The sequence below is a fragment of the Bipolaris maydis genome, assembly GCF_028858645.1.
Source record: "Bipolaris maydis strain C4 unplaced genomic scaffold PSV08scaffold_7, whole genome shotgun sequence".
Taxonomy (NCBI): domain Eukaryota; kingdom Fungi; phylum Ascomycota; class Dothideomycetes; order Pleosporales; family Pleosporaceae; genus Bipolaris; species Bipolaris maydis.
Genome location: NW_027093863.1, coordinates 955,771 through 967,957, shown reverse-complemented (window position 1 = coordinate 967,957; position 12,187 = coordinate 955,771). Strand labels below are relative to the sequence as shown.

The following is a 12,187-nucleotide window of genomic DNA, read 5'->3' as shown; positions in this document are numbered from 1 at the left end:
GGAACCTGGCCAATTTTTCTATCACTATAGTATGAATGGTAACTAACGCTAGTAACATCAAGCCTAATGATACCCTTCTCACCACAAATGCCGTTATCCGTCACCTGTCCGCCATAGTCCCAAAATAATTTCTCCTCTCCGCATAGTTGGCATCAGCAACCTAGCCTTCTCTCGAATACGAATAATCACGAGAATATTCGTCATTTCGAAAGATTCCAAACCCGTCAAGTGTCAAATACGAAACACGTCAATCATGTCGTAAAGTGCATTAGGAAAGGGAACCCTAGTATTGTAGCAAGTGTGGCGATGTGGCACCACTACCTAGCTTAACCACATGATATAACGTCATATATTCCCGTGTAAAAGCCGTACGAAGCGAAGGACCACGGGGGGCTAGCAGATCTGAGGGATATCTTGGGGTAAGAAGAAGTACTGGAGGATCACCAATTCATGTGGACTGGTGAGTACTTGTATTTCGGATATGGATTCTTGTAGTATACTAGAAATTCCCAGTGCAACAGATTAACAATCATCTTGCGGGATTTTGAAGCTGGCGATCTGTAAAATCTGTCAATAGCGATGGCGGACAAGATCTCGGTACTTGCTTACACAAGGCTCACGGACGTATAGATGAGTCTTGTGCAGCCTCATCTCAGCTGTAGTACCTAGAACGAGGCATCCGATTCGCCCAGTTTCGTCTCAGCCGTAGTGCTGGAGCCGGCAACTTGGCATTAAGCATATGCCAAGTCCCGCGCTAAGAAGCTTAATTCAATGCTTTATGTAGACTTGGAAACGTGTCGGCAAATGTCAGCACAGGGCTTTGCCTATTTGGGTATTACAAGAAGTCATATTCTTAGAGCCCGCCGTCACTCCTGCTTCCATGCATCAACGTTGTAAAACGGCTGCACACAGACTCTTTTTTCGTTGTATCCACTTGTGCTGGGCCTCGAACCTTCATGGTCGTGCATAGGCACAGGGTTCTTGCGACGAGTACTACGAGAAACAGAAAATCGCGCGCGGAAGCAGTGTTCCGCCTACTATATGCCCGTGATGCGCGCTAAATAGCGGCAGGCGGCCCCGGATTTACCTGAAGTCAAGTTTCATGATGTAGTCGTCGCCGTAAAGGGTGAAATACATGATTCGTGAATTCCGCGTCTGTAGTAGGCTTATCATTGATGTTTACTCTATTGTGTTTACACACAGTAAATTCAACCATTCAGATTACTTTCTTAACAGGAGACGCTAGGTAAGCCAACCTAGGTGCTTCTATTCTCCGCAGCGGAAATCGTCCGGTCCAATGCGCGCTCGGCTGTTCCCGTGGGAATTCCGCCGATGTTGTTTGGACTCTTGTTACAGATCAGCCTTAATAGCGCCGATGTGCCAAGATTCTATTAGTGGCTCCAAGCAAAAGCTTAATAATCCAGCCAAGACCGCATTGAGGTAGTCCATGAGGCTTGAGCTTCAATATATTCTCTCCATAGTCTCGTAAAAGATTACTGTAAAGGGACTAGTGGTCTGCTTAGTATTACAATTATTTCTCTAAGTTTAGAACTTTCCTAAACACTACCTTGTATTGTTACTCGTATCGTCATGGTACCTTCGCTTCTCACCTGGCCATCTCTCAATTCACCCTACTCATGCCCACCGTCACGTACGTCAAAGCTGTCAGGATCGTCATGACATGGCTGTTCGAGACAGGCTCTGTCAGTGCAGAGTAGGTTTGTCAAAGCATGTCAGTGTACTGTTCAAACACGTTAGCTAGACTCTATCAACCGAGGTTGCTATCCTCTCCACAGGAATATATAAATCAACGCTGGTTCCCTTCGATGAATCATCATCACACATCACTCCCTCTCTCATCTCCTCTCATCTCACTTCATTTCAATCAGTCTCGACGACTACTCTTCTTTATACAGTTAGCTGGAACTACTCTCAATCTTGATTACTATCAAACTTTCATCTCATCAACAAACATGAAGTACTCAATCATCTTTGCTATCGGCTCCGCAGCGCTGGCTGTAGCGGCTCCCGTCACTGTTGACATCAACAGTCGTGATACAACTGTCGTTACTGGCGGTGCTGGCATCGGATTCGAAGGCAGCGGCCGCGGTGGCAACGTCGCTAATGGTGGCGATGGCGGTAACAGCCGCAAAGGTGATGGCGGTAACGGCGGTGCTGGCGGCATCTCTAAACGCGATACAACAGTCGTTACTGGCGGTGCTGGCATCGGATTCGAAGGCAGCGGCCGCGGTGGCAACGTCGCTAATGGTGGCGATGGCGGTAACAGCCGCAAAGGTGATGGCGGTAACGGCGGTAACGGCGGCATCTCTAAACGCGATACAACAGTCGTTACTGGTGGTGCTGGCATCGGATTCGAAGGCAGCGGCCGCGGCGGTAATGTCGCTAATGGTGGCGATGGCGGCAACACTCGCAAAGGTGATGGCGGTAACGGCGGTGCTGGCGGCATCTCTAAACGCGATACAACAGTCGTTACTGGTGGTGCTGGCATCGGATTCGAAGGCAGCGGCCGCGGCGGTAATGTCGCTAATGGTGGCGATGGTGGCAACACTCGCAAAGGTGATGGCGGTAACGGCGGTGCTGGTGGAATTCAACGACGATCGACAGTCGTTACTGGTGGTGCTGGCATCGGATTCGAAGGCAGCGGCCGCGGCGGTAACGTCGCTAATGGTGGTGATGGTGGCAACACTCGCAAAGGTGATGGCGGTAACGGCGGTGCTGGTGGAATTCAACGACGATCGACAGTTGTAACTGGCGGCGTTGGCATCGGATTCGACGGCAGCGGCCGCGGCGGTAACGTTGCTGATGGCGGTAACGGTGGTAACAGCCGCAAAGGTGATGGCGGCAACGGCGGTGCTGGTGGAATTCAACGACGATCGACAGTCGTTACTGGTGGTGCTGGCATCGGATTCGAAGGCAGCGGCCGCGGCGGTAACGTCGCCAATGGTGGTGACGGCGGTAACAGCCGCAAAGGTGACGGCGGTAACGGCGGTGCTGGAGGGTATGTATCTCCCTCATTATAACCTGATGACAACTAACACAAAGACAGAATCACCAAACGCTCTGATTCTATCTTCTCCCTTCTAGCCCGCAAGTTCAGCATCATCAGCGGTGGACCTGCTATCTCTTTTGATGGCAACTCTCACGGCGGCGATGTCGGTGATGCTGGCAACGGCGGTAACGGCGGCAGCAGCGGCGGCTCAGGTGGCAGCTCTGTCATCAACGGGAAGAACTAGAGGATGGGAGATTTAGCTTTGATTACTACTAGTATTTCCTTGGAGCAAGATTGGTTTTTCCTGTCATAGGGGTACATAGGAGCATCAGTTATCTAGATTGGGACACGTAGCACTCTTGGAATGTATTCAAAATTCAAATTATAAGTTCTCATCACTGATCAGTCTAAGCTTATAGAGGTGTTTTGCTTAGATTTCTTCAATAGTGTAGATATTTAGATTTCGAACCCGAATTTACATTTCATTCAAAAAAACATTGCAAGACTCTCTTTCCATCAAGCTTACAAATTCCCAGGAATACTAACGCCTGCCGATTGATAGATGCGCATTCCTACATATCCATGTATTTGCTAGCATTCAAAGAGAAGGTAATTAATTTGTCTCTCTATCTTAAGGCAACGCTCATTTGACAATCATTAAAGTAAAGAAGTGAAATGACAGTGGCTGAAATTCTTCGTAGTAAATGGGAACATCTCATGGTAAGCAGCATCGTCTGAGCTGTCAAACAACAGAACAATGATGCCAAAATGGGCCTTTTTGGAGTGCACGCAGTCCTCTGAAAATGATTAGTTCTTAGTCAATGTCATGCACGTAAAATCTTTTTCGCGGACATTGTTTGGCCTGCGTAAAGATTTTCCTTCCAGTCTCAAGTTGTTCTACGACAGAGAGAACAGCATCGTTGACCAATTATTATTATTATTATTATTATTATTATTGATTAACGTCCTGTCTCAGCTGGTAGGCTATATAAGACGTGCAGGCTATGCCTACAGGTAACTACGTAGTGCTATCAATTTGGTGTAGGTGGGGGAGGGGGCTATCTAAATCGAGGTGAGGCTCGTGGCCTAGTGTGGAGGAGGGTAGTAGGAGGTCTTGCGGGTGAGAGGAGAGGTAAGTTGGGTGTAGGGCGAAGGCACCTAGTGTAGGTGTTGTCCTAGTTGTCGAGGTTTCCTTTATACCAGGCCTGCGTTGCAGCCCTAGTTTCCTTAATAAAGGCAATAGTAGCCTGTACGCCTACTGTAGTATCTAGTAAGAAAGCTAGCGATAGGGGGTCCTTTGTAGTTTCTTGCATCTTCTTCCTAGCCTCCTTGTATAGCGTGCAGCTAAGGAGGATATGTGCAGGGTCTTGAGTAGCTCGATAGTTGCAGGGGCAAACTTTAGAGTCTACTTTTCCTCGCTTGAATAGGAAGTCTCGTAGATAGCAGTGACCTAACTTAAGCTGATAGAAGGCGCTAGAGGCTTCTCTACTAGTAGGAGGAGTAGCAATCTGCTTTCTAGTCTTCCACTTGTACCTTGCGGCGTAAGTAGTAGGATTTAGAGTAATAGCTTTTCTCCTGTATTGTCCTAGATAGCTAAGCCACTCTCGCTCGCCTAGCTGCTTTATTCGTGTGCCTATTACAGCTAGGCTCGTCCTGCTAGAGCTAGGATCTAGCTTTGTCGCCTCCTTTGCTAGCGCGTCTGCTCTCTCGTTTCCTATAACGCCCTGGTGTCCTGGTACCCACTGTATGGTAGGTAATATGCCTTTTTCTTGTAGCTTTTCTGCTGCTATAGTGCATCTAAGTTGCCACTCTTGCCCTGGGTAGTCAGAAGCAGTCTTTAGTCTGAATATTGCAGCCTGGTTATCTGCATATACTCTAACTTCAAGGTAGTCGTCTGCTAGGTCAAAAGCTTTCTCTAGGCCTAGGGTAATACCCTCTAGTTCTCCGTTGTAGACTAGCTGGTTGTATCCTATATTAACCTTTTCATAAGCTATGAGACTAGCTCCTTTGTAGAAAGCTACTCCTACTCCTATACCCTTGCCTTCCTTTGTAGCTGAGGCGTCTGAGTAGATCGAGAGGAGATATTCGTCTTCTAGAAGCTCCTTGTGGTGCTTTGCTTCGATTTCCTTTGACTTCTTAGATATATTAGTCTTGTAGGGCATTGTAGAGCTCCAGGGCATAGAGGCGTAGTGCTTGATCTCCTCACTATCGTCCGATAGAGCTGTTGAGATAGATCTAGTAATACGCTCTAGCTGCTTTCCTTGATTACTAGTGATAGCAATATTAAGAGGGTGGCTAGGAGCTAGCTTTCTTGCTCTAAAGGCGTATTGTCGTAGGGCGTTGTTAAGTCTAACTCTAGGAGGACATAGAGCTGCTTCTACCTCGCTAGGTATGGCAGGTGAGGTTCTGAAGGATCCTAGGATCTTTCTACAGGCTTGGTTCTGCAGCTTCTGTCTCTGGTTAAGCGCTGTCTGCTGCTCCCTCCAGAAGATTTGGCAGCCATAGTCAGCTACGCTGGTGATGCAGGCTAGGTAGAGCTGTCGTACTGCTCTAGGAGAGAGGCCTTTGTTTGAGTTAGCTAGCCTGCTAAGGCGGTGGAAGGCTGCGCTAGCCTGCTGGTTTCTAATAAGGCTGTGGTGCTTGAATTTGAGGCTGCAGTCAAAGTAGACACCTAGCCATCTAACTAGCTCCTTAGACTGTACTATCTCCTAATTAGGTAGAGTAAGTACTCTAGCTTGATCCTTTCTTGATCTTGTCCAGTTTACTAGTTCAGTCTTTGAGCTATCGAATTGGATGGCTAACTCCTCTGCTAGTCTAAAGAGATTCTGAATCTCCTTTTCTAGTAGCTTGATATTCTTCCTTACTAACGTAGATGATATTGAGATCTGGAGGTCGTCTATATAGGAGGAGAAGTAGATATTCGCATTAGTCTGAATTGCATTGAATAGTGGTTTTAAGTAGATCAGAAATAGGATAGGCGAGGCAGGGCTTCCTTAAGGGGTTCCTGTCGAGATTACCTGCGGCTCCTCAGTCTGTCCGTCAAAGGACAGCTGCAGTATTCTGTCCTCTAAAAAGGACTTTGTCCAGGCTAGTAGGCAGCAGGGGAGGCCTTAATCTTTCATGACTTCAAGAAGCTTGTTTTTTGAGACGTGATCGAAGGCTCCTTTGATATCAAGAAAGATAGTAGTAGTAGTCTTCTGCTTTCTTTTCTGCTGCTGTATGTTGTTGTAGAAGAGTAGCGCAGCGTCGATAGCGGATTTCTTTAGTCTTCCTCCTAGTTGAGAGGGGTGGAGTAGATCTGTTGTTTCCGCTAGTGCACCTAGTCTCCTAGCTACTAGTCTCTCTAGTACTTTGCCTAGGCAGTTTAGGAGTGAGATAACTCTATAGGCCTTAGGGATCGAGTAGTCAGGCTTGTTTGGCTTTCTTAAGATGACTCCCTTTGCTTTTCTCCAGCACCTTGGGTGGTAGCCTAGGTTGAATAGAGTAGAGTATATCCTAAATAGAGCTTCTGGCTGCGCTGAGTAGACCTTTTGGATCACCTCCTGGCTGATCAGATCAGGCCCTGGTGAGGTGGCTTTCACCTTACAGCAGGCAAAGGAGAGTTCGTCCTCTGTCAGGGCAGGCCAGGTCCATCTGCTGTCTCCCCTGTAGATGTGGAAGGAGGGGGTCGCTGTCGTAGGAGGCGGAGGAAAGAGATCCTCTCTAAAAGCCTTACATTTCTTAGTGAAGGATTCCTTGCCTTTAATAGCAGGTATTCGAGTACTAAGGTTATCTTTAGTATATGCTAGCGCTTTAAAGATCTCCTTAGGTGAGTCTTTTTGGAGGAAAGCCTCCCAGTGGCTCTGTTTAGCTCGTTGAATAGCTTTTAGGTATCTATTTTTTGTACGTAGATACTCTCGTTTCCACTGGTAGAGGGAGCTATTATTTTCCTTTGCTGCCTCCTTCTTGTAGGCTCTATAGGCTCTACTTAGGTCTCGCTTATGGCTATCTAGCTCGCTAGTCCACCAGGGCTTCGTCTTTGGCTTTTGGTTGACTAGTGGAGTTAACTTTTCTAGCGCTTTCTGTATAGCTCTCGTAAGATCTTCTCCTAGCTCGTCTAGCTTAGTTTCTAGTAGGATATTTTGTCCTAGGATAAGCTTTCTTGAGGTGTAGTTCGAGCAAGGAGGTAGTGTTGATAGGCGCTTCTCTAGATCTAGGACTTTGATCTCCTGTCCTAGCGTCTCCTTGAAAGTCGTCCAGTCCGTTCGTTTCGTATTATACTGTTTTGGCAGGCTGGCTGGCTGGCTAGGTAGCTGGCTAGTAGTATAGATACTAAATAGAATAGCGTGGTGGTCAGAACCTACTTCAGGTATAGTCTGCCAGTCCAGGATACTAGCAGCTGTATTGCTGGTTGCAAAAGTAAGGTCTAATACGCTTTCTTGCCGCATATGAGATCTCAAGAAAGTGCCTGCCCCTGGAGTATTTAGTAGAGTGAGATCTTGAGTATCTATCCACTCTACTAGTTCCTCTGCTTGTGTGCTAGGGCTGCGCTCCTCTAGGCTCCACCTAGGATGGTGGGTGTTGAAGTCTCCTAGGATAATTGACTGAGGCTGTAGGATCTCCTGCAGGAGGCGCCTCTGAATTGTCGTCTTATTTAGCCCTTCTTGGAGGCTTTTTTCGTTATAAATATTGTAGATATAGAGGCTAGAAGTAGAGGCTAGTACTTTGATAGCTAGGAAATCGTTATCGTCGCTAATAAAGGGATTAACCTCTCCTTTTAGGTCTTTTCTAATATAGAATAGTACTCTAGGCCTTAAGGAGGTATCCTTAGGGGTAGGTAGTATCTGAGTAAAGTCCTGGTGAGCGGTAGATCTAGTGTTTTCGTACGAGGATCCCTTAGGTAACCAGGGCTCCTGTACTGCGACGATCCTGGCGTCTACTTTAATAGCTAGGTCTAGGGCGCTCTCAGTAGCAGGGCTATTCCTATTAACATTTATTTGTAGGACTTTTAACATTCTAGTTAGAAGAGGTAGTCCTAGATATCCTAGCTTGTAGGATATCACATTCGTGGCTATTAGCTGCGTGAGGTTTGCTACAATTAACACACTTAAATATAGTGTGTACGCAGGCTTTGCCTTTAGTAGGGCAGGACTTGCATCTGTGTAGACTAGTGTGGTGAGCCTCACCACAAATCTGACAGGCTACTCTAGTGCACCTAGCCTCAAGGTGGCCAAAGCCTTGGCATTTAGAGCACTGCTTTAAGTTGTTAATAACTCGTAGCTTCTCTGCTCTTAGGCTCTCTCCTAGGATATAGAGCTTTCCTCTTATAGCCTTGAGGGCCTCCTCTTCAGTCGCAAAGGCGACGCAGGCGGAGCCATAGCTTTGCTGCCCTCTCTTAGACTCAGGAGTGAGCCAGAAGGGAGTGCCTACTACTTTAAGGCCTTTGTTAAAGGTCTCAATCTCCTCCTTGATTACCTCTAGGCCGTGGTTAGTAGGTAGCCTATGGACGACTATTTTAAACCACGAGGTAATTGGCTGCGCTACCTTAAAGGCTACTAGATCCTTCCAGATACCCTGGTTTTCCAGCAGGTAGTTGGCTGTAAAAGCAGGCGTGGTAGTGACTACCTTATTCCCTTTTGAGGATAGCGTGACTGAGGCGACTACGGGCGATTGCACCCCTCCTTTCAAGGTGAAGGCTTGGTTGAAGGCATTTCTTAGCCTAAGGGCGTCAAAGGCAGCAGGGCCTCCTTGGTTGACTAGGACGAGCTGCCTCTCCTTTAGGCTAGGCTTAGCCTTTTGAGGTGCCTTCTTCTGCATAGTAGTCCACTGTTGCTCCTTGTTTGCAGCTGCAATGGCAGCGTACGATATAGGCTGCGTAAGAGCAGCTGTCTGTCTATCACCCTGCTGGTTTGGTTGTGCAGGAATAGGCTTTTCAAGGCGTCGAACTTTGTCTCTAAGCTCCTTTGAGACATTTGAGAGAGAGGAGATCTGATCTCCTAGGATTGCTGAGTTCTTCTTACTAACTCTACCTGTCTCAGTATAGTCTCTGAAGACTTCTACTAGGTCTAGTAGACTAGTCTGCTGGGTAGGGTTGTTTTCAGCTAGATTAGCTGCTTGGATTACTAGGTTCCTAGCTATCTCAAGAGCCTCTTCTACTGTCGTTGCCTTAGGTGTCCTATTCTGGCTAGAGAAAGGGTTCCTTAGTGTCGAGCCTATAAAAGGAGAGAAGTTGCTCCTAGTACGTCTATGAGTGCGAGTCTTCTCTGGTGAGAAGTTTGCTTGTCTTTTATTTGGTGGTAGAATAGGTATTTCAAATATATTAGAGGTTTCTAGATTTTGAGTGGGGGTAGCAGGCTGCGTAGCTTCCATTTCTATCTCGTTCTGGATCTGTCCTTCTAGCTCTGCTATCTCCTGCCTTATCCTTGGTAGCTCGACGTCGATAGTATCGCTGTCTGGCGGCATCTTGCTTAGTAATCGGCGTGGTCTGTGTGTTCTGTCAGAAGTGAGACGTGTCCAAACGTGTCTACTTTTGAAGGCCTCTAGCTCTACAGCGCGTAGGCTGCACGTTTTAATAGTGGTTGTAATCGATTTCTTAGGGTTTATTTGTATATATTTGACTGATATTACACCTATTCTAGAAAACTCGAAGTTGGTGTGGTGGTATTTTTTGAAGTCGTTGACCAATTAGAATGTAAGCGAATGCTTGCATATGTCAGCCATTCCTATGTCAGTTCATACAGTGCAACACAGGAACAACCACGAGACTTCATCGACCTTAGTCTGATATCTGTATATGGTCTGAATGGAGCCTCAGAGAAGACATGAAATGCCAAAGATGCAAACAGTCCCTTGCCGGAAACTCTGCTACCGTCAAAATCAATCTACTGTTATTCTTTTTTTCTGCTCTGTTTCTGGAAAATCGGTCCTGGCTACGCGTATTTGCTTCGGCAATTTGAAATCCCCGATAACACTTGCCGTATCCATTGATCATTGTGACCAGTTTGTACTTTGAATAGACTTTGCAAGGCTAACCGGTGGAAAAAACTAGAGATTACAGGGACCGTTGCCCCTTATCGAAATGTTAAACTAAGGCATTATTAATGTATTGCTATCATCTACATTAACCACGTCTACCTTGTTTCATTTGGTGTCATCACATTGGCCATCGGGCTTATTGTCTTGTTGGTCTTGCGCTCTTCTTCAAGCATCCATAGACTAACGGTTAATCTTTTGGCAGTAGAGCGTAGTATAACGGGTTACGTTTCTAGAGCTCTCTCGAGTGTTAGAGTAAGTTACAAGCAGGACATTGGCTTTACTATCAACTAAATCGATTGGTGGAGAATGCCCGAGAACCCTCGGCCGGACAAAACGCGGACCAAATGGCAGAGCCCTGTTATCATTTTAGCCTCTCAACATTGCAAAGCTTGTGACATGTAGTACATTATAACAGTCGTGAGGAACTACTCATAATGAAAAGTAAAGCACGATTTCTACAATGTCGAAACCAAAGGTTCTTATCGTTGGTTGCGGCGCCGTGGGCTTAAGTCAGGGTTATCACCTCTCTGCCGGTGCAGACATCACCTACCTTGTACGGCCTGGGCGCAAACCAGCATTTCTAGCCCCGAAACAGCTCTACGCCTACAAGACGGATAAACTGCATACTTTCTCGTCGTACCGTGTCATTGAGTCGGTTGCCGAGGTTAAGGGCGAGACCTTTGCTTTTATTTTCGATACTTTGGATGGACACACCGCACGCTCTGAGAATGGAGTCGCAACGATCCGCTCCGTAGGCGATCTTATCAACGAGCCGCAGAATGAGGAGTGCTTTGTCATTTTCGATGCTGTCGGCCTAGACATAGACGAACACTACATGAGCAATCTACGCGTCCCGAAATCTCGCCTTTCAATGGCGTTAAGCATGATTGCCCATCAACCTACGCCCCAGATCTCGATACCTGCTACAGCAAGCAAAGATCTTGTAGCCAAGGCGGATATGCTGTATACTACGACGATGCCCGGTGTAGGCCTTATGATAGGCAACACACAACCCGCACTCGTCAACAAAGTCTCTGCGATCTACAACATAAATGGCGCGCTGACCACTAAAACTATTCCTGCCTTTATCATTGCCCCGTTTCAGTCCGTTGTGCTCCTTCATCTGGTCGTCTGGGACATTGGCGGTTCTGGACCGTTCTCGCACCTCCGTTCTAACAGCGAACTGTGGAGCTTGCTTCTGCGGGCTCAGACGGAAATTCTACGACTTCCACGCTACGGCTGGACGGGCTGGTTTCTTTCGCTTGTAATGGGGAGCTGGGCGACGGAGAAGGTGATGACGACACCTGCGGAAGGCTCGAAGCCGCTTGTTTATCATGAGTTCAATGCATTTCATCATGGGGGTAAAGTCGCGAAGCAGGATCTTATGATTTTGGAAGAGACACTGGATGACGGGGAGAAGTCAGGAACGAAGATGGAATCATTGCGGGAGATTGTGAGGAGGGCGAGGGCAGGGCGTTGATGAAAGCTCGGTCGAATAGTAGGAAATAGAAGTGGAGCCGATTCGTAACAGTGTAGAGACATGTGTAAGAAACCACTTTCTGCTACATCAGATGAGTATACACGGTCCTTTGGTATTAGCAGTGGCGTAGCATTATTCACTTACACCTCGCTAGATATTGGAGATGTAAGTAGATAACGCTGTTCTACTCACATGCTATTCGCCTTCTGTGCGAGTTTGTTATGAATCTCTTGCTGGAAATCCGCCAATGCCGACCATCAAACCAAGTCTAGCGTTAGAAAAGCTGCGCAGCATGTCTATCACAACGCTTCCTCTCGCTCTGCCATGCTCTCCGTCTGGCAAGACCGCAACAACCTCGTGTTCCCCAATCCTGCCTAGTCCGTAGCTGGTGCCGTCTCCCGGGGGTAAATATTCTGGTCTTCGTGCTCTTTGTCGAGACTTGTGCAGCAACGAGCTCCGTATGGAGAGCGTAGATCCAGTCAACAGTGTAGTCGTTATCCCGGGTTAACATACTCCTAAGAAGTAGAGAATCAGCAGAAGAACAGGATAGGTAATTAAAGGTTGTGAGAAGGCAAAAGAAAAGGCATGGATGACGTGGTTGTACTCGCGCCGACCTCAGCTCACTAGCACTAGCTGCGATTCAAATGCATTTCAGCTGAAGCCACAACCGTCAAGCTGAGTAT

At 47.2% G+C, this 12,187-nt stretch overlaps 1 protein-coding gene across 1 annotated transcript; it reads left to right on the top strand.

Annotated features, from left to right (window-relative positions):
• Positions 1-10,484: 10,484 nt before the first annotated feature.
• PSV08DRAFT_223551 (uncharacterized protein) lies at positions 10,485-11,882 on the top strand (the record flags this gene model as incomplete). Its single annotated transcript, XM_014227130.1, has 3 exons — positions 10,485-11,477; positions 11,659-11,669; positions 11,777-11,882. 3 exons carry the CDS (start codon positions 10,485-10,487, stop codon positions 11,880-11,882), a joined length of 1,110 nt encoding a protein of 369 aa, XP_014082605.1.
• Positions 11,883-12,187: the final 305 nt, after the last annotated feature.